The sequence below is a fragment of the Schistocerca nitens genome, chromosome 2 (genome assembly GCF_023898315.1).
Source record: "Schistocerca nitens isolate TAMUIC-IGC-003100 chromosome 2, iqSchNite1.1, whole genome shotgun sequence".
In the NCBI taxonomy this organism is placed as follows: domain Eukaryota; kingdom Metazoa; phylum Arthropoda; class Insecta; order Orthoptera; family Acrididae; genus Schistocerca; species Schistocerca nitens.
In genome coordinates, this window is record NC_064615.1 from 513,408,978 (window position 1) to 513,431,306 (window position 22,329).

The 22,329-nt window shown below is 45.0% G+C and overlaps 1 protein-coding gene across 1 annotated transcript in view; it reads right to left on the reverse strand.

Moving 5' to 3' along the window:
* The window catches only part of LOC126235127 (neuropeptide CCHamide-1 receptor-like), a 162,683-nt gene that overhangs the window by 70,707 nt on the left and 69,647 nt on the right, over positions 1–22,329 (reverse strand). Inside the window, exons 3-4 of the mRNA XM_049943861.1 lie at positions 17,304–17,632; positions 877–1,149 (exon numbers count right to left, since the gene is read on the reverse strand). Coding sequence (XP_049799818.1) covers positions 877–1,149; positions 17,304–17,632 — 602 coding nt within the window. The remainder of the gene's footprint in view (positions 1–876; positions 1,150–17,303; positions 17,633–22,329) is intronic.

Here is a 22,329-nt window from a genome sequence, read left to right on the forward strand (position 1 = left end):
ACTGAGGTCATCAGTCCCCTAGAACTTAGAACGACTTAAACCTAACTAACCTAAGGACATCACACACAGCCATGCCCGAGGCAGGATTCGAACCTGCAACCGTAGCGGTCACGCGGTTCCAAACTGACGCGCTTAGAACCGCACGGCCACACCGGCCGGCTCATAGGTCTTCCATCTTGGATTTTAAACTCAGTGGCCATCCTGGATTCTATAACTAGCACAGGAGACTTCTTTCCACTGTCATGGTAGGCAAAAGCCCCACAGGATACATGAAATCTGACAGACTGCAGCAGCTACGGAATAACTGAAAACTATAAATAGATCCCTCAACCATTACACCATTATGCAAAAACTTAGTAGGATACGATTGTGTTGTGACTAAGAGATCTTTGGCTACAGCACTGCACACTTGTGGAAACTATGACATTACTCTGATTAAGAGCCGCCATATCAAAATGATATCAGTATTACAGTTTTAAACATCGCTGTCTCTCAGCAACCATATATAAGTTTCAACATAGGAATCATAAAGCCAAACGGTTGCAAATAATGTTTGGTACATTGACCTAGGTTTTGACACCTCTAAGGATGTCTTCTTAAGAATGAAATTTTAAGAAACACTATAAAATAATACATAGAAAATTAAGTTTCACAGAAATATATCGAAGATGACAATTGTTATGGCATACAAAGGTTACTTACGTAAAGTTACATTGCGAGAAAGAAATGGTCAAAGTTTCGAGCAGATATGCTCAAGTCACAAATTAAAGCCTTTGGCACGTACGTCTTGTTAGGAACAACATCAGACATGTCAGCCCAGTTTTCAGGGTAGTTTAAAAGCCCGCACAAGGCAAGTGACATAGTAGTGGCACTGACCAGAGAGAGAAGACGTGCTGCGGCAGGAAACAGATGAAGAAGACGCCGACGAAGGTGAGCAGCGTCCTGGCGACGCGCTGCCGCTGCGAGCGGATGTGCCTCTGGGGCGCCTCGCCCGGCAGCCCGCGCCGCAGCCGCACCGCCATCAGCGAGTAGAAGATGGAGATCAGCACCAGCGGCAGCGCGTAGTGCACCGCGAACCTGCCGCCCGCACAGCAGGAGGTGTCACAAGAGGCGGCAGGCCGAAGCACTGGCCGGTTATCTAACTGCACACTGAGGAGACAAAAGTCGTGGGATAGCGATAAGCACACGTACAGATGGCGGCAGTGTAGCTGACACAGGGTATAAAGGGACAGTGCATTGGCGGAGCTCTCATTTATACTCAAGTGATTCATGTGGAAGGTTTTCCGACGTGATTATGACGGCAAAACGGGAATTAACAAAGGCTGAACGCAGAATGGTAGCTGGAGATAGATGCACGGAACATTCCATTTCGTAAATCTTTAGGGAATTCCACATTCCTAGATTCACAGTCCAAGAATTTACCGAAAGTATCAAATTTCAGACATAACCTTTCACCACGTACGAAGATGTGGCCGACTGACTACACTTACTGATTGAGAGCAACGGCACTTGCGTAGAGTTTTCAGTGCTGACAGATAAGCAGAAGTACGTGAAATAATCCCAGAAATCAATCTGGGACGTACGACGAACGTATCCGTTAGGACAGTGCTATGAACTCTGGCGTCAGTGGGCTACGGCAGCAGAAGACCGACGTGTCCTTGCTAACCGTACGACATCGCCTGCAGCGCTCCTCTTCGGCTGGTGACCATAGCGGTAGGACCCTAGACGAGTGGAAAACGATGGCCTGATCAGATGAGCCCGATTTAAGTTGGCGAAAGCTGATCGTAGGGGCTGGAGTGTGGCGCGGAACCCACGAAGCAATGGACTCAAGTTCTCAACAAGGCACTGTAAAACCTGGTGGTAGCTCCATAATAGTGTGGTTTGTATCTACATGGTCCAGCTGAACCGACCATCGACAGGACGTGGTTATGTTTGGTTACTCGGAGACCATTCGCAGCCATTCATGGGCCTTATGTGCCCAAACAAGGATGTCATGTCACCGGGCTACAATTGTTCGCGACAGGTTTGAACAACATTTCGGCCACCCAGATCGATCGACATGAATTCCATCGGACATTTGTAGGACATAATCGAGAGGTCAGTTCATGCACCAAATGCTGCACCGGAGACACTTTCGCAAAAATGGACGGCTATACGGGCAGCATGGTTCAATATTTCTGCAGGGGACTTCCAACGACCCGTTCAGTCCATGCCACATCGAGGTTCTACCTTACGTCAGGCAAAAAGAGGTCTGACACGATATTAGGAGGTATCCTATGACGTTTGCCACCTCAGTGTATTTTCCCCTGGGCGGCAGGTCGGGTATTAAAGTATGAATGCGTAGATGCAAAGCAGTTTGTTTGTACTAGCAGGCATTGCCCATTTACTGGTGCAGTTAACGACTGTGTGTCAAATATGAGGTATTAAATTATGGCCGGCCGCTGTGACCGAGCGGTTCTAGGCGCTTCAGTCCAGGACCACACGGCTGCTATGGTCGCATCTTCGAATCGTGTCTCGGGCATGGAGGTATGTGATGTCCTTAGGTTAGTTAGGTTTGAGTAGTTCTAAGTTCTAGGGGACTGATGACTTTAGATGTTAAGTCCCTTAATGTTTAGAGCCACTTGAACCATTTTTGTAGTAAATTATGTGATGTGTTTGTGGCAAGCCAGTTAGACAGAAAGAGAAAACAAGAAACTTTGTTTCATTGTTGAATGATTGTTGCGCGTGTTTCTGCGCGCGACCTTGATTCGGACTTAGTTTCTGGCCGCGCGAGTGACGATTGTTGCGCAACACGGGGCCTAGTATTACTAGACCTGTGTTGCAGAAAAATTAATTTCCGGTCGCGTTATCGCGCTGATAAGGAGCTCGCAGGGGTCTGGCGGCACTTCAGCTCGCGCCGTCAGTCGCTCTGCGACCGGTGAGCAGTGAGGATGTATAGGGCTTCTCATTAGGAGGAGCGTTGAGCGTTGTATTTAAGAGTTCACTTTTGTAAAATGTACATTGTGGTACGTATTAAGATACCAATGATCACCATACTTGTACTTACACCCATAACACCCTGTATGCCGTGGCAGTGAACGATCTCTGAGCGAAAAAGGTGGATGAGCAGATTTGGCAGGGGGGGGGGGGGGATGGAAGCTCAACATTATGTCATTTACAGGGAATGGTCTCAGCCAGAAGGCTCACTATGGTGCAGTCGCGTGAAGCAGGCAGGCAACAATGCTACGGAGACGCGCTTGCGCTTCTTGCAGGCAACTGGGCGAGTTTGAAAGGGGTCAAATTGTGCCCTTCCGAGTAACGGGATGGTTCAAATGGCTCTGAGCACTATGGAACTTAACTTCTGAGGTCATCAGTCCCCTAGAAGCTAGAACTACTTAAACCTAACTAAGGACATCAAACACAACCATGCCCGATGCAGGATTCGAACCTGCGACCGTAGCGTTCGCGCGGTTCCAGACTGCAGCGCCTAGAGCCGCTCGGCGACCCCGGTCGGCTAGCGGGATGGCTCTTTTGGAGAATTGCCTCACAAGTTGGACGTGCAGCGCCAGTTGTTTAACGATGCTGGTATCAGCGATTACGTGAACATTCTCACACCCGTAGATGTTCTGGACGTCTATGCAGCACAAACGCCGTCCAGTATAGTCGTGTTGTAAGGGCAACAGTGGCACCCGCGCATCTACCACAGCACAGATAAGAGGACTTGTGAGAGCCTAGACGTGTGAATAAGAGCTGTTGCCAACCGATTATTAGCAGTGGGCCTACGGGCGTACACACTCCTAGCCCGTCTTCCACTCACGCCGCAGCATCGACGTGCATGGCTTGACTGGTGCCGTCAGAGGACCACTTGGAAGATGGAATGGCGTGCCATGGTCGTCAGCGATGAAAGCAGATTCTGCCTGCAGGGAAGTGATAGTCGTTTGCGTGTACGATGTAGACGTGGTGAGCACTGTGTCGTAGAGTGCATTCGTCCAAGACGCGCCGGCTCCATTCCAGGCCTGACGGTTTGGAGTGCGATGAGCTACAGCTCTCGTTAATCTCTGGTATTTCTGGAAGGGTCGCTAACCAGATCTCGATACATGCTGAATGTTGTTAAATCCATTATTTTGCCATTCTTGGAAGAGGAAGGCGATGACTTGTTCCAACAGGGTAATGATAGCCCACTCAACGTCCGTGAAACCCAACGTGCTCTTCAAGACGTGCAGCAACTTCCCTGGCCGGCACGATCTCCGGAATTGTCTCAAATCGAGAATGTGTGGGATATGATGGGACAAGAAATGAGTCGTGTGACCCATCAGCAAACAACTGTTATAGAGGTACGTGAACAGGTCTAGCAGGCGTGGCATAAAGTAGCTCAGAACAGTATTCGCCATCAGTACAATCAACTGGATGCCAGAGTCAGTGTCTGCATTACTATCCATGAAGACTACACCATCTACTAAAATGGATTTTTCAGCACGTGTAGAAACCTGGTCCCTCAGAACCGCTTGTGCTGTTGATCTGACAGTGTAATCATTTCATGTCCTCCATATCCACTTTGCAACAATCTTGAATGACGTGGACACCTCTGAAAGGGTGTATTTAAGAATTTATATATGCTTCATACATTTTTTCACTAAAATAAAAGTTTTTCTTGATTCCAAATTTTTTCCATTGATTTAAAAGGGCAAATATTTTTAGTCTACGGATGGAGCAAAGCTGATGTTTTGTACCTAGCTTGGTTTATTATTTAGTATGCTCCGTTGGTTGATTTTAAGAAACCAGATTGGTATCATGATGTTTGAATGTATAAGAGATCTGAATAACATTACTTTGCAAACTTATTTATCTACGAAAATAATCTATAAGATAAGAACTGAAACTTCAGTTTTTACCCTACCATCCCCAACTGATTGCTCTTTGTGATGCGTCTCTCCGCACACGACAATTTCCGTTCACTATATAGTGCGCTTTGATGCGTGCTTTAATCAAAGTGCGAAAATGGGCACTAAAGCCGTCCGCGCACGGATCGTGCATTCGAACGTTGAGCGTGAGCGTTCTGATGTCACACCTGTAATATTAGTAATTTTCGCCTCACAAACATTAATATACGCACAATAGTAAACGCCTGATGGCCTAAAGTTATCGAACAATTGTAAAGTAAAAGAAATGAACCATCGCATAGCAGCGACAGAATCTATTATTCTTTATCTTTGCCGTTCTTTCGCGGTGCCAGTAAATCTATGTACATGTATCGATTAATGGTATAAAAAGGAATTCTGTTGTTTCAAGACAAATGAGACCTTTTGCGCCTCACCTTTTACTGTTTGTATTCCATGAGAGGCGGACGCGGACTTGCTGCGTTCCGCATCAGTATTTTATATTTTATGAGAAAATATTGAGTGAATATGCTAATTGTTATTTTTTCCAATCAGAAAACATGTAGTTTCTTGTAACTGATATCGAACAGACAGCATCAAGAGGACATTTTGACTGTTATGTATAAAGTATTTTACCACAATGGTCATCTATTGTAATTTAATATGAAAAGGTACGTAGCATTTAAAAAAACGTGTGTTACAGATAAGTGTGCTTATTTTCGTAAATTAACCTTGATGATTCCATCTCCTTTCTGAATGATAATTATTGTTTGTGTTACTTCATCACCAGAAATTACGATCACGCTGATGGGCCGAACGCAGCATGAGGCAGAAGGAACATTATCGTTTTCCTATTATTTCTGAACCAATTTTTTTGTGTAGTGTTGCATTTCTTTTAAAGTCTATAAATCTTCTGGTCCCTTAGTGTTGATCCGGGTATGACTACATCACGACTATAAAAATACACAGAAATGATAATGTTTCTTCCGAGCGATCTCAAATATATATATCAATATGCTGCTCTTATTCAGGTACTTAATGGTCAACGTATGTTATTATAATAGCGTAATAAATCCCTGATTCTGTTGCCAAGTGGCCCACCAAAAATATTTACTTTTTCGACATTAAAAAAAAAGGTAACAATTCTTTTTATTTTCGTCCCCCAAGAGCAACGCTACACACCGTACAAAAAAGCACGCTGAGGTGTCTTTACGAGCGTGCAGAGCAATATCTAGCATGTCAGATATTCTGAACGTACGTTTGCACGTAGACCAATAAGATAGAAGAACGCCACTATGTCACATGCACGCCATGCGAGATCCACGAGAAAGGCAGGTTGTGTCGGGTACGTCACAGCACGTGACTCTGCACGTCTTAAGATTACCAGCAGCCGTGTCCGGTGGGGGCGAGTAAATATTTCAGATGAGTTTAATAATTCTGGACTCCACGGTTATATGCTCGCAAGTTTTCGACAGCACACGACAAAATTAAGACCTTTAGTGGGTAACTTTCCATTTAAAAATCGATTTTCCGTGGGCCCTGCATGGAGCCTAGCTTTCGTGAAGCGTGACGAGCAAGCTGACTAGTGTGATGTCACAAGGTCAGTGCCGCACCTATATATCTCTCTCAATGGAGAGCAGCGAACGCCACATTGTCTTTCACCTAAAAGCAATATGCCTATATGTCGTTACGAAGCACCTGCAACTTGAGGATATCTGGCAAACCGGTCACTAATTGGATGATTTGCTGTAATAAAATGAAGAGAAACGTCATATTAAAGGTTAAAGAATTACTGTAACTTGCACATTACTAAAGTATGCTGTTTCAAGGCAACGGCACATTGCATATCCATCAAAAACGTGTTGTTGTTGCTAATTTGGTTACAATTGAATTTTAGTTAATAAAATATAAGCGATTTAAGTTTGCGGGAGATGGTAAGACCGAAAGTATGATCATAAACCATTCATGGTTGGTGCAGCGTAATGAGTGGAGTTGCAGAATTGCAAGATACCAGTTGATTTGTTTCTGGTTCACGTGTCACTTGATATAAACATGTTTTTTACTGACCTTCACGTTTTCAAGTAGGTTATGATACTTTCTTATTAGTGTAATAAATGTGTATTCTAAAATAATAGATTTTAAGTAAATATAAGTGCTCTTTTTTTTGAGGAAAATGTTTTTTCGATTGGCTGAATGTAGTTGCAATAAGATATTTTGCACTTACTTGTTTTTACTTTCGTATTTTTCTGGTTGTAAAGATTTTGCTGCTGAACAGGAACAGCTATCAAGTGAGAATTGACTTAGCATTTTACGTAAAAGTGCGGGTGACCAAATAACTTTTATCTGATGTGGATAACTACTGTAGATCTCTATCGTACTATTTCTAACGGAAGCTTTATAAGCCGATATCCTTGTCGAATGGACATAGTACTACATTAATGTGTTATAACATGTTCATCGATATTGAAGTTTTTATTTATGACTAGCATATGGACAAGGGAGCTAATGTGCGTTTTAATAGAGCTAAGGTAGGAAATTTACGCCCGTCCGGTTCATAAACAGTGTGACTTTCGAGCCACATGGGGCGACACCTGCCGCTGGAGCGCGCTGCAATCACGTATGCCACGATGATGCATACGTGCCGTATGCACAAGTCGCATCGCTTCTGAGCGTTCGGCAGCAAACTGAATTCGGCACCTTCAACATGACTTTCAACAGCACTGTCCGTGTGCGGACATCTTAAGTAACGAGTAAGAATAGTGGTGGAACAAGCAGCGGGGTAAGGCAGTCGCACTCGGCCCGAGCTTTTGTACGCCAACGTCGAGGGTGCCGAGTTCAACGTGCCGCTGAACGCTCAGGAACGATGCAACTTCTGCCAGCTGTGAGGACCGGGCGTGAGTCGTGCTTCGGTAGCTCAGATGGTAGAGTACTTGCCCGCGAAGGGCAAAGGTCCCGAGTTCGAGTCTCGGTCGGGCACACAGTTTTAATCTGCCAGGAAGTTTCATATCAGCGCACACTCCGATGCAGGGTGAAAATCTCATTCAATTACTATTGGTCTGTGTAATCACCATGGTCCCACTAATTATGCCTTTCAGCATTGGGTCTGGTAACCGCATGCTGTTTAGTACGTACCTCAATGCTTTATTATTATTATTATTATTATTATTATTATTATTATTATCCTATCAATGGGATTGTGGAAACATCACGTCTATTACCGTTAGGGAAACAGTGCAATTTGAAATAGAACTTTTCACAATTAGCGGTGACAGGAGGAATCATGCAGAACAGTATCTGTCAGAGGGGTAATGCGCCTTAGGTGGAACAGCGCGCAGGACTGACGGCGTGTTTATACTGTATGCACTGTCCACCAGACAGGGACTTGTTGCGAGCTGAGTAACGCCCCCGTAACAGTCTTCAATGTACATGCGTACACGTATCGAATTTCCTCATTGTAAACGTCGAAACCAGTGTGGCTGACCTATGGAATACACAAACACTGAATATGTGGATATGATTCTGGTCCTTTGTGCATCTGATATCCGGGCTCGTGTTGCCGCTCTTGAATATGGTGCTAAATAACCTTGTCGTCGCCATCCAGATAAAAATGTGTTTCGTCTTCTGGAGCTGCGCCTTCAGAGGTCACGTTCTCTCCTTCCACCATCGCAAGACAGAGGTCCTCCACGGACTCGCTGTATTCCGGCTACTGAGCAAGCTACTCTGGAGGTCATACACCGAGAAACTCAGCGAAGTACACATAGCATAGCAAGGCAGCTTCGTGTCTCGCAATACACGGTCGTTAGCGTGGTGCACGAGCATTGGCTGCACCCCTATCATAATGCTTTCACCCAACACCTGCATCCTGCAGATCACCATCAGTGGATAAAATTCTGTGGATAGTTCCAGCAACAACAGGAAGCCAACAGTGACTTCGTGAACACCGTAATATGGTCGGAAGAAGCAGCATTCACTCGTGAGGGTATCTTCAATATGCGCAATGCCCACCATTGGTGAGACGGTAACCCGTACGTCACCCGCGACCGTGGATAACAAGTTCGGTTTGGATCGGAATACAGGGCGACATATGTTATGACCCATACATGTTGCCTGACCGGTTGACTGCACAAGGTATCATGCATGCCTTGTAAATTAACGGCATCGGACAAAAGATGTTGAACTACATGTTCGGCAGTGCATATGGTTCCAACATGATGTTGTACCTTCACACTCTGGAAATAATGTGCCACACTATTTGGATTGAACATTTCCAGGGAAATGGCTCAGACATGGGAATCCACCGCGTTCACCTGACCTAAATCCCTTGGATTTCTTCCTATGGGGACACCTGAAGGAGCTCGTATACTCTGTTCCGCCGACAAATGTGGAATTGGTAGCGCGTGTTCATGCTGCTCTTGTTACTGTGAACGCAGCTTTGCTGCAAAGGGTTCACAGCTGTATGATCCGGCGGGTTGTGCAATGAATGGACGTGCACGGAGGTCGCTTTGAGCATCTGTTGTTCTGAGGACAACGTATTCAGTTGTGAAGGTCATACCGTAATTAATATGCACATTATTATTGTCACTGGTTGCTAATGTGCGACATCTGTGCGCTCATATTACATGTAGTATAAATGACAAGTAGATGTTGTGTTATTGTTATCATCTTTAGCAAGTCGAAACTGATATTGTCTTTGTAGTTATTCCGTCCTATGACAGGTCATTCGTTTCAGCTGTCTATTTCTTATTTGCCTAACCACGTATTTGTTATGTTCAGCATTACAAAATGCAAATTTAGGTTACAGGTGACCTACGAAACGGTGTATATTACAATAGGAAATGTCAGAACCATCGACTTCCTGCATGATAACCCAAAACTCTATTCTCTGCACCAACTATACATTACAACTGATATTTGCCAGATTGCCACTCTTTAACGTCGTTTTTCTGCCGTATGTACTCGCCGGACAAAATTTTCAGAGACATTCCCTAGTCGCTGGCATGTGAGAAGTCGCGCTGCAAAGCCCGAATTACGCCTCACCCTGTATACTGTATATGTAACGTCGAATATTATGGACTCTACTTTTATTGAACTACTAAGAAAGTATCAGGACCTGTTAGCAGACGTGAAGGTTAGTAATATTTCTTTTTTCTTTTTTTTTTTTTTTTTTTAAATCTGCGGCTCTACTCATTGCGCTACATCGTCCATGGGCGCTACACGACCATACTTTGGGTCTTAAGATCTCCTGAAAGCTTTAATATTACAGGGTGATAGTTACTGAAGTATATGAAAAAGAAACATATATTAAAGAATGAGAATTTCACTCTGCAGCGAAGTGTGTGCTGATATGAAACTTCTCATTCTGGAAACATTCCCCCAGGCCGTGGCTAAACCATGTCTCCGCAATATCCTTTCTTCCAGGCGTGCTTCTTCTGCAAGGTTCGCAGAAGAGCTTCTGTGAAGTTTGGAAGGTAGGAGACGAGGTACCGTCGGAATTGAAGCTGTCAGGACGGGTCGTGAGTCGTGCTTGGGTAGGTCAGGTAGTAGGGCGCTTGCCTGCGAAAGGCAAAGGTCCTGAGTTCTAGTCTCGGTCCGGCACACAGTTTTAATCTACCAGCAAGTTTCAAACATAAATTAGTTACAAACTACGGTGTGCACACACTTTATTCAACATGAAAACGTCACTAAGGTATTCGGATTCTCGATATGTCTGCCACCATTGGCGATGATGTGGAGCCGGCCGAAGTGGCCGTGCGGTTAAAGGCGCTGCAGTCTGGAACCGCAAGGCCGCTACGGTCGCAGGTTCGAATCCTGCCTCGGGCATGGATGTTTGTGATGTCCTTAGGTTAGTTAGGTTTAACTAGTTCTAAGTTCTAGGGGACTAATGACCTCAGCAGTTGAGTCCCATAGTGCTCAGAGCCATTTGAACCATTTTTGATGATGTGGAGCAGACGAATAGCGAAATTCTGCAGACTCGCTGAAGTGTCGGAACATTGATACTGTCGATGACCTCCTGAATGGCTGTTTCAGATCAGCAATGGTTTTTGGGTTATTGCTGTACACCTTGTCTTTAATGTAGCCCCTCAAAAAGGAGTTGCATGTTTTGAGATCTCGAGAATATGGCGGCCTCTGGGTACCCCAGAGCCAGATTGCGGTCCCAAAAATGCTCCTCCAGGACGTCGAACACTCCTGCTTCGATAGGACCGAACTCCGTCTTGCATGAACCACATCGTGTCGAAAGCAGGGTCTCTTTGGATAATGGGGGATGAAATCATCTTGCAAAACCTTCACGTAACTTTTGGTAGTCACCATGGTATCAAGGAAAATCGCACCTATTATTCCGCAGCTTGACATTGCACACCACACGGTCACACGTTGAGGGTGAAGAGACTTCTCGATCGCGAAATGCGGGTTTTCAGTCCCTCAAATGTGCCAAATTCGCTTATTGACGAACCCATCCAACTGAAAGTGGGCTTCGTTGCTAAAGCAAACCAAGCATGCGCATACTAATTCGCATCACGCCCCACGGTCAACCGCGTAGCATGAACGTCCTACGGCTAACCGTTCAGAAGTTATAACGATTTTATTTGATACTAGCTATACCCGGCGAATTTCGTTCCGCCTCTGAAAATCTTTATATGTTATAGCTGACCCGGCAAACGTGGTTTTTGCCATATAAATTATCTCTAGTCTATAAGACTAATGTATACGTGTAACCCAATGTATACGTATAACACAATAGTCATTCTTGGCGGGATCTAGTGACGCAAACAATAGTAATGGCCGAAAACTGTGTAGAGAGTGAGAAAAGGCCTAGGGGGAAGTTCGGCAGTATAGGCCACTATTAGTTCTAGCGTTTCTACGGTAGATCGCGCGGATTTAACAATTGCAGACGATATACGGATCGTCCATGAGCATACAAACATAGCGGCAATTTCGTGTCGAAACGTGTTCGCCAGCATTATGAATATGGCCAAGCGCACACCCATCGATTTTTATCGTACGTAAAAATGTTGTACGATTAAATTATTCTAGAGTAACAAAGGAGAGCATAGGAACTTCTTTGTTCCACTAAAAGAATTTGATCGTACCGTACGATAAAAATGGATGCGTGTGCGCTAGGCCTAAATGTCGGTTTGGCGAATGACGCGTGCTACCTAGTTAAACTTCTCGGTCTAGTTACGTCGATTCAAAGAGGGATATTCGAGTTGTTGCTTTTGGTACGTTTTCTTCAACTACCTATCCATCGTATAGTGAAAGACTATCACCGGTAGACACCTGGCGGGTATAACTGATCAAGTGATGATTGATCAATCAGTTATCGACTGGGCTTGAAAATTATTAAATTACCAAAATCTATATAAAAATAGTGGTTGGTGGTAGAAGGGTGAAAATTTAGGGTTGTGTGTATTTTTTAATGCTACATCATAAAAAAATTAAAATAAAAAGTTTTATCCAAAAAATAAGAAAAAGATTATTGGGGTGGACCACCCTTATCACTTACGGGTATGAAAAATAGGTTTCGACCGGTTCTCGGACCAACCGAATATACATGTAAAATTTCATCCGAAACTATCCACCCGTTTCGGAGGAGTACTGCAACTAACACTGTGGCACGAGAATTTTATACATAAGGAAAGTTCAATAACTGTCAGCCTCTAGGTACGTTATTAACTGACGTTTAATCACAGCAAACTGTACCAAGGACATTTCATTTGTTATGGATCCACAGTGTGCCGTTGCCTTGAAACGACCTACGTTCATAATACAAAAGTTACAATAATTTTGTAACCACCAACGTGGGGTTTCCCGTTATTTTATTAACCGTACAATTAACGGCGGGTTTGCGACAGATCCTCAATTTTCTGAGGCTTCTAAACAGCATATATATACAGGGTGGTCCATTGATCGTGACCGGGCCAAATATCTCACGAAATAAGCGTCAAACGAATAAACTACAAAGAACGAAACATGTCTAGCTTGAAGGGGGAAATCAAATGGCGCTATGGTTGGCCCGCTAGAAGGCGCTGCCATAGGTCAAACGGATATCAACTGCGTTTTTTTTAAAAATAGGAACCTCCATTTTTTAAATACATATTCGTGTAGTACGTAAAGAAATATGAATGTTTTAGTTGGACCACTATTTTCGCTTTGTGATATATGGCGCTGTAATAGTCACAAACATATGGCTCACAATTTTAGACGAATAGTTGGTAACAGGTAAGTTTTTTAAATTAAAATACAGAACGAAGGTACGTTTGAACATTTTATTTCGGTTGTTCCAGTGTGATACATGTACCTTTGTGAACTTATCATTTCTGAGACCGCATGCTGTTACAGAGTGATTACCTGTAAATACCACATTAATGCCATCAATGCTCAAAATGATGTCCGTCAACCTCAGTACATTTGCAATACGTGTAACGATATTCCTCTCAACAGCGAGTAGCTCGCCTTCCGTAATGTTCGCACATGCATTTAAAATGCGCTGATGCATGTTGTCAGGCACTGTCGATGGATCACGATAGGAAATATACTTCAACTTTCCCCACAGAAAGAAATCCGGGAACGTCAGATCCGGTGAATGTGAGGGCCATGGTATGGTGCTTCGACGACCAATCCACCTGTCATGAAAATGCTATTCAATAACGATTCAACCGCACGCGAGCTATGTGCCGGACATCCATCATGTTGGAAGTACTTCGTCATTCTGTCATGTAGTGAAACATCTTGTAGTAACATCGGTAGAACATTACTTAGGAAATCAGCATACATTGCATCATTTAGATTGCCATCGATAAAATGGGGACCAATTATCCTTCCTCCACCGAGCGAGGTGGCGCAGTGGTTAGCACACTGGACTCGCATTCGGCAGGACGACGGTTCAATCCCGTCTCCGGCCATCCTGATTTAGGTTTTCCGTGATTTACCTAAATCGTTTCATGCAAATGCCGGGATGGTTCCTTTGAAAGGGCACGGCCGATTTCCTGCCCAATCCTTCCCTAACCCGAGCTTGCGCTCCGTCTCTAATGACCTCGTTGCCGACGGGACGTTAAACACTAACCACCACCACCACTATCCTTCCTCTCATAATGCCGCACCATACATTAACCCGCCAAGGTCGCTGATGTTCCACTCGTCGCAGCCATCGTGGATTTTCCGTTGCCCAATAGTGCATATTATTCCGGTTTACGCTACCGATGTTGGTGAATGACGCTTCGTCGCTAAATAGAACGCGTGCAAAAAATCTGCCATGGTCCTGTAATTTCTCTTGTGCCCAGTGGCAGAACTGTACACGACGTTCAAAGTCGTCGCCCTGTAATTCCTGGTGCATAGAAATATGGTATGGGTGCAATCGATGTTGATGTAGCATTCTCAACACCGATGTTTTGGAGATTAACAATTCTAGCGTAATTTGTCTGCTACTGATGTGCGGATTAGCCACGACAGCAGCTAAAACACCTACTTGGGCATCCTCATTTGTTGCAGGTCGTGGTTAACGTTTCACATGTGGCTTAACACTTCCTGTTTCCTTAAATAATGGCACTATCCGGCGAACGGTCCGGACACTTGGATGATGTCGTCCAGGATACCGAGCAGCATACATAGCACACGGCCGTTGGACATTTTGATCAGAATAGCCATACATCAACACGATATCGCAATTGGTAAACGGTCCATTTTAACAAGGGTAATGTATCACGAAGCAAGTACCTTCCGCACTGGCGGAATTTTACGTGATACCACGTGCTTATACGTTTATGACTATTACAGCGCCATCTATCACAAAGCGAAAAAAGTGGTCCAACTAAAAGATTCATATTTCTTTACGTACTACACGAATATGCAATAAAAAATAGGGGTTCCTATTTTAAAATACTCAGGTGATATCCGTTTGACATATGGCAGCGCCATCTGGTTTCCCGCTTCAAGCTAAACAAGTTTCGTTCTTTGTAGTTTTTTCGTTTGACGCTTGTTTAGTGAGATATTGGGCCCGGTCCCGATCAATGGACCACCGTATACACAGGGTGTTACAAAAAGGTACGGGCAAACTTTCAGGAAACATTCCTCACACACAAATAAAGAAAAGATGTTATGTGGACATGTGTCCGGAAACGCTTAATTTCCATGTTAGAGCTCATTTTAGTTTCGTCAGTATGTAGTGTACTTCATTGATTCACTCCCCTGATTTCATACGGGATACTCTACCTGTGCTGCTAGAACATGTGCCTCTAGAAGTATGACACAGCATGTGGTTCATGCACGATGGAGCTCCTGCATATTTCAGTCGAAGTGTTCGTACGCTTCTCAACAAGAGATTCGGTGACCGATGGATTGGTAGAGGGGGACCAATTCCATGGCCTCCACGCTCTCCTGACCCCAACCCTCTTGACTTTCATTTATGGGGGCATTTGAAAGCTCTTGTCTACGCAACCACGGTACCAAATGTAGAGACTCTTCGTGCTCGTATTGTGGACGGCTGTGATACAATACGCCATTCTCCAGGGCTGCATCAGCGCATCAGGGATTCCATGCGACTGAGGATGGATGCATGTATCCTCGCTAACGGAGGACATTTTGAACTTTTCCAGTAAGAAAGTGTTTGAAGTCACGCTGGTACGTTCTGTTGTTGTGTGTTTCCATTCCATGATTAATGTGATTTGAAGAGAAGTAATAAAATGAGCTCTAACATGGAAATTAAGCGTTTCCGGACACATGTCCATATAACATCTTTTCTTTATTTGTGTGTGACGAATGTTTCCTGAAAGTTTGGCCGTAACTTTTTGTAACACCATATATATATATATATATATATATATATATATATATATATATATATATATATATATATATATATATATACAGGGTGAGTCACCTAACATTACCGCTGGATATATTTCGTAAACCACATCAAATACTGACGAACCGATTGCACAGACCGAACGTGAGGAGAGGGGCTAGTGTAATTGTTTAATACAAACCATAAAAAATGCACAGGAGTATGTTTTTTAACACATACCTACGTTTTTTTTAATGGAACCCCGTTAGTTTTGTTAGCACATCTGAACATATAAACAAATACGTAATCAGTGCCGTTTGTTGCATTGTAAAATGTTAATTACATCCAGAGATATTGTAACCTAAAGTAGACGCTTGAGTACCACTCCTCCGCTGTTCGATCGTATGTATCGGAGAGCACCGAATTACGTAGGGATCCAAACGGAACGGTGATGGACCTTAGGTACAGAAGAGACAGGAACAGCACATTACGTCCACATGCTGACACCTTTTTATTGGTCTTTTTCACTGACGCACATGTACATTACCATGTGGGGTGAGGTACACGTACACATGTGGTTTCCGTTTTCAATTACGGAGTGGAATAGAGTGTGTCCCGACATGTCAGGCCAATAGATGTTCAATGTGGTGGCCATCATTTGCTTCACACAATTGCAATCTCTGGCGTAATGAATGTCGTACACGCCGCAGTACATCTGGTGTAATGTCGCCGCAGGCTGCCACAATACGTTGTTTCATATCCTCCGGGGTTGTAGGCACATCACGGTACACATTCTCCTTTAACGTACCCCACAGAAAGAAGTCCAGAGGTGTAAGATGAGGAGAACGGGCTGGCCAATTTATGCGTCCTTCACGTCCTATGAAAAGCCCGTCGAACGTGTACCTCACCCCACATGGTAATGTACATGTGCGTCAGTGAAAAAGACCAATAAAAAGGTGTTAGCATGTGGACGTAATGTACTGTTCCTGTCTCTTCTGTACCTAAGGTCCATCACCGTTCCGTTTGGATCCCTACGTAATTCGGTGCTCTCCGATACACACGATCGAACAGCGGAGGAGTGGTACTCAAGTGTCAACTTTAGGTTACAATGTCTCCGAATGTAATTAACATTTTACAATGCAACAAACGGCACTGATTACGTATTTGTTTATATGTTCAGATGTGCTAACAAAACTGACGGGGTTCCATTTAAAAAAACGTGGGTTTGTGTTAAAAAACATACTTCCGTGCATTTTTTTATGGTTTGTATTAAACAATTACACTAGCCCCTCTCCTCACGTTCGGTCTGTGGAATCGGTTCGTCAGTATTTGATGTGGTTTACGAAATAAATCCAGCGGTAATGTTAGGTGACTCACCCAGTATATATATATGTGTGTGTGTGTGTGAGCTTCAAGTGAAAGCCAACAGGGCGTCTAGCGACTCTGTACTTTAGGGAGATGGCGTGCATGTGACGTAGTTGGCGTCCTTCCATCTCACTGGAAACGTTAAAACGCACGTTCGGAACATCTGTCATGCTCTGCACGTTCTGGAAGACGCCCCTACGTGATTTTTCCACGCTATAACGTCACGAATTCGGCAAGGTCATAGCTTAACGTCGGTCCGCGTGCTGACGGCTCGAAACTCTGCTCCTGCTAAGCGATATACTGACCGTGCGGTGACGACAGGGGCTGCGAGCTCCTTGGGGAAAGGGTAGCAGACTTGTATCCTGCGCAGGGCGCCCGCCTCGCACTCGTTGATGGCCTCCTCGGTGACCTGTGTGTAGAGGGCGGTGGGCACGGCGGCGGCGGCCGCCAGCAGCCAGATGGCGGCCAGCAGCAGCGGGCCGACGCGGCGCGAGGCGCCCGCCACGGGGCCCGCGATGGCGCAGTACCGCTCCACGCTGAGCGCCGTCAGCGTGAACACCGACACCGACACCGACACCTCGCGCGCCGTCTCCGCCAGCTTGCAGATCACCATCCCGTACGGCCACGACTCCACCTGCGCACAAGTCCGACCGGCAGCGTTTACCGCACCATCGATCGCTCCGTTCACATTTACACTGGAGAGCCAAAACATTATGACCACCTGCTTAATTACCTGTCTGTCCGTCTTTGGAACGAAATACGTCACTGGTTCTGCGTATCACGGGTCCGACAATTTGTAGGTAGATTTGTGTAGGTACGTCGCTAGATCTCTACGCACATGTCATGCAATTCGCGTAAATAGCGTACGCGGTGGTGGTGCCCAATAGTGACCCAGATGGGTTCCCCAGGAATTTTACATCATGCGAATTTGGTCGCCGAGACATCAACGTGGGTTCACTATCATGCTCTTCAGACCAATGTAGCACGGTTCTGGATCCGAGACACCGACAATTATATAAAGCAATAGGGGATGCAGAATCTTGACAGCTTCTTCGATTACTACCACACGTCCCATGCAAGCGAAGGATCTGTGGCGCGCTGCACGTTTCGAGCAGGGGTTCACCTCGATGACATTTGTGGAGACGACCACTGATTGACCTAGTTCAGAAAAATGTCATTCACCCGAAGAGCCGAAACGTTTGCACTGACCGACGGTCTGCTCCCGACAGCCCTGTGCCCACTGTAATCGGAAGTGACGGTATCGTTGGGTCAACATGTGAACTAGTAAGGCTGGTCTGCTGTGGAGCTGCATGTTCAACAATAGACGATGAACGGTGTGCCCCGAAACACTTATGCGCACACCAGCGTTGTGCTCTTTCGGAAGAGATGCCATAGATTACCAATTGTCCTACTTTACTGAGCAGACAACCCTTCGAGCCCCAAGTTTTGTGAAGAGTCGTGGACGTCCAACAATTTCGCACCTATTCGTAGTTTTACTCTCCTTCTAACTCTTCCTGTAGATGCTCACGACAGTAGCACGGGAACATTCGAACAGCTTCGCCGTTTTCGAGATTCTCGTTCAGAAGTTCTGCTTGATAAGAATCTGCCCTTCGGCAAATTCGCTTATCTCAGTGAATTTCCCCATTTACAGCGCATATCTTCGCTAGGAGTGTAACCCGTCCGTGTCTGGCCTGTTTACATAATTTTGTTACCGCGTCAAGTGCCCCCAACGCCACCAGGCGGATTCCAATGACGCGGTGGGCAGTGGTCATAGTGTGTATAACAGCGAACCTCGCCACGCTGCGATTTACTCGACTCGTTACCGACATCTGGCAAGTCTTCGGAGCTTGTACGATTGCTGCTGCGTCAGTTCCTGCAAGGAACGCAATATTAACTGTACCGGGTGGTTCACAGCTACTGGACCATCCTTCTAAAACAAAAAGGAACGTGGGTAAATGCAAATTTATAGTAAGATACAGTGACGGGAAAAAAATCAATGTAGACAACTCAAATTTCAGGAATACAGTTGTGTAGGTAACTTATTTAACTGATTAACATTGCAGGATCACAGCGCTAGATAATCCATTGTAAATGTGAAATGCTGGTACATCACTAACAGGTGTAACCGCCAATATGTTGAGTGTAAGCCTCCAAAATTGCATGCATTGTGCTGAACGGGTGTCGAATGTCAGTTTGTGGGATGGAGTTCCATTACCTGTTGCACTTGGTCGGTCAATACAGGGGGGCTTAATGCTGTTTGAGGATGAAACTGGAGGTGCCGTCCGATATTGTTCCACATGTACTAGATTGGAGACAGACCAAGGCAACATGTCAGCACTCTGTGGACTATGTTGGGTTGCAAATGCAGTATGTGGGCGGGCGTTATGCTGTTGGAAAACAGTCTCCGGAATGCTGTTGATGACGGGCAGTCAGGGAGCTTGGGATAACCACGAGAGTGCTCCTGCTGCCATACGAAATCGCTCCCCAGACTATAACTCCAGGTGTAGGTCTAATGTGTTAGTATGCAGGCAGGCTGGATGCTTGTCCTCAACTGGCCTCCTTCTAACCAACACAAAGCCATCACTGACACCGAGGCAGATCCAGGTTTGATCAGAAAACATAACATACCACCACCCGGCCTTCCAAGCAGTGGAGCAGAAAAGCTGTGGTGGTTTCGGTTCAGTGAAATGAACGCTACGAGACTACCGGCTCGGAGCTGACCTTGAGGTAAAGATTTGTAACAGTTCGTTGTGTCAGTGTGGTGCCATACGCAGGACGCGATGGTCTTCCATCTCGATAGTGCAACGCGAACCTTCTGAAATCCGGTCTTCTTGCAACCGTACATCCTCGTGACCACCGCTACCAGCAGTCGTGTACAGTGGCTACATCCCTGCCAAATATTTCTGCAATATTGCAGAAGGAACAACCAGCTTCTGGTAGCAGTATCACACGACCCCGTTCAAACTCAGTGAGACGTTGATATCGACGCCTTTGTCGCCTTCAAGACAGTCTTTGACTAACATCAACGCAGCATGTCCAATCTCTAGGCCAGCTAACGCTCCAGACCGTTACAGTGTGTATTTAAAGCAAACCTGATTTCCACTAGCGCCACCAAGCGAGGTAGTGCAGTTATTAGCACCCTGGACTCTTTACTGAGCGAGATGGCGCAGATGCTAGCACCCTGGACTCGCACCCTGGTGGACTACTGTTCAAACCAGCGTCCGGCCATCCTGATTTAGGTTTCCCGTGATTTCCCTAAAATAGCTCGAGGCGAATGCCGGGATGGTTATTTTGAAAGGAGACATCCGACTTCCTTCCCCATCCTTCCCTAATCCGATGGGACCGATGACCTCACTGGTTGGTCCCCTCCCCTCAAGCCAACCAACTAATAACTGGGCTCTTATCCGGGAGGATACCCGTGTCCGACCATCCTGATTTAGGTTTTCAGTTATTTCCCTAACTAGCTTCAGGGAAATGCCAGGATGGTTTCTCTGAAAGAGCAAAGCTGACTTTCTTCCGTAATCCGAATGGACCGATGACCCTCAGATCAATCAACCAACTAACAACAAACGCTACTCTTATGCGACTGGCGCGGAATTTCAGTATACATCATCTTTCATAGGTAGAAACACGCCTACGGATTTCTGTGCATATCGCACGACTCCTTCTTGGTGTTACGATTTTTTTCCCGTTAATGTGGAATCATTATTTATTCTGTACGTAAATTTAACAGGCAGCTAGTCAGCTTTGAAGTCCATACAATTCATTGAAACTTTGACAAGTTGTCGAAGCACTCCATGCTCATCATCAGTTTGGCTTACAGAAACATTACACTACCTGTGTGTTTCTAGAAGTGTGCGTGTATACCTGATTAGGTTCATAGCAGATTGTCTCTTAATGGGACAGAAGCAGAAGATTAGAACTGAAAAATGTGCTCCAATTGTAGCTCTGCACCGGGAAGGCTTTTCTAGTAAGAGAATAGCAACAATAGTTGGCCTTGTTAAATCTACAGTAAATTATTCACGGACGAATCTAAGTTGGAAGCATTTGGAAGCCATGGCGAATGTTTATTTGTCAACATCATGAAGAGTCAGTGTGTGACGCCAACGCCAACGCTAGACACTGTACTACCGGTCAAAAGTTTTTGATCACGTATCTCAGTTACGGATTTTTGGTTGAAACAGGGTTTTCGTTTAGAATGTTCCATCATATCTCCATTCTGACAACAAAGCAAACATAAAAATGTAAAGAATAAACGCTTCTTTTGCGTATTTGAATGGTTGTTCGCCGAGAGGGTGCTGATAACGACCCACAACAACAGTGATATGATTAGGTTCATAGCAGATTACCTCTTAATGGGACAGAAGCAGAAGATTAGAACTGAAAAGTGTGCTCCAATTGTAGCTCTGCACCGCGAAGGCTTTTCTAGTAAGACAAAAGCAACAATAGTTGGCCTTGTTAAATCTACAGTAAATTAGAAGTTGCAGCGTTTTCCCCCGTAACGTCATGTAGGGCATATCGGTTCATATGCGTAGAGAGTAAACTTTAGATGACTCGCACTGCATTTGAAATTCGCGTGGAAGTAAACTGTAATGCTAGCAACTCCAGACTCTATGAAACGGCGCAAAGTCTTCCTTGCGAACAAACTATGAAAGGGTGCACAGTGATCAAGAAACCTTTATTATGTAGACCAAAATGGTGAAACGATTCCAGTGAGCACAGCAGCATAAAATCTGGAGCGTGAAGTTATAGTTCGAGATTTTATTCACGGACGAATCTAAGTTGGAAGCATTTGGAAGCCATGGCGGATGTTTATTTGTCAACATCATGAAGAGTCAGTGTGTGACGCCAACGGTTAAGCACGGTCGAGGGTCGGTCATGATGTGGAGATATTTGGCGAGTGATAAAGTCGGTTATATAATGAGAATTAATTGAACGTTAAAGAAAAAAGAACATTCCAGATCTATCTGGCTGGAGTCGTGGGTGTCTTCTGCTGGAGGACAAAGATCCCAGCCACGCTTCTAAATTGTGCAGAGGGTACGTCAACACAATAGAGAAATGTGGGGAACTGAAGGCTTTGATCTGACCAAGTAAGTCAACTGACTTCAATCGCATTGGACTCTTATGGAATAAACTTCAGAAGGAGGTCACAGTACCGAGGTCATCTAATACTGAAGATCTATGGAATAATTTCCACGCCTGTTGGACTGCAGTATATTCAAAAACATCACTAATATCGAGAATGCCAAGAGTTTTTGCAGCTGCTCTGACGCAAAGGGTGGATACCTCGAAGAAGCTAAAAGCTAAAAATATTAACGATAGAAAGAGAGA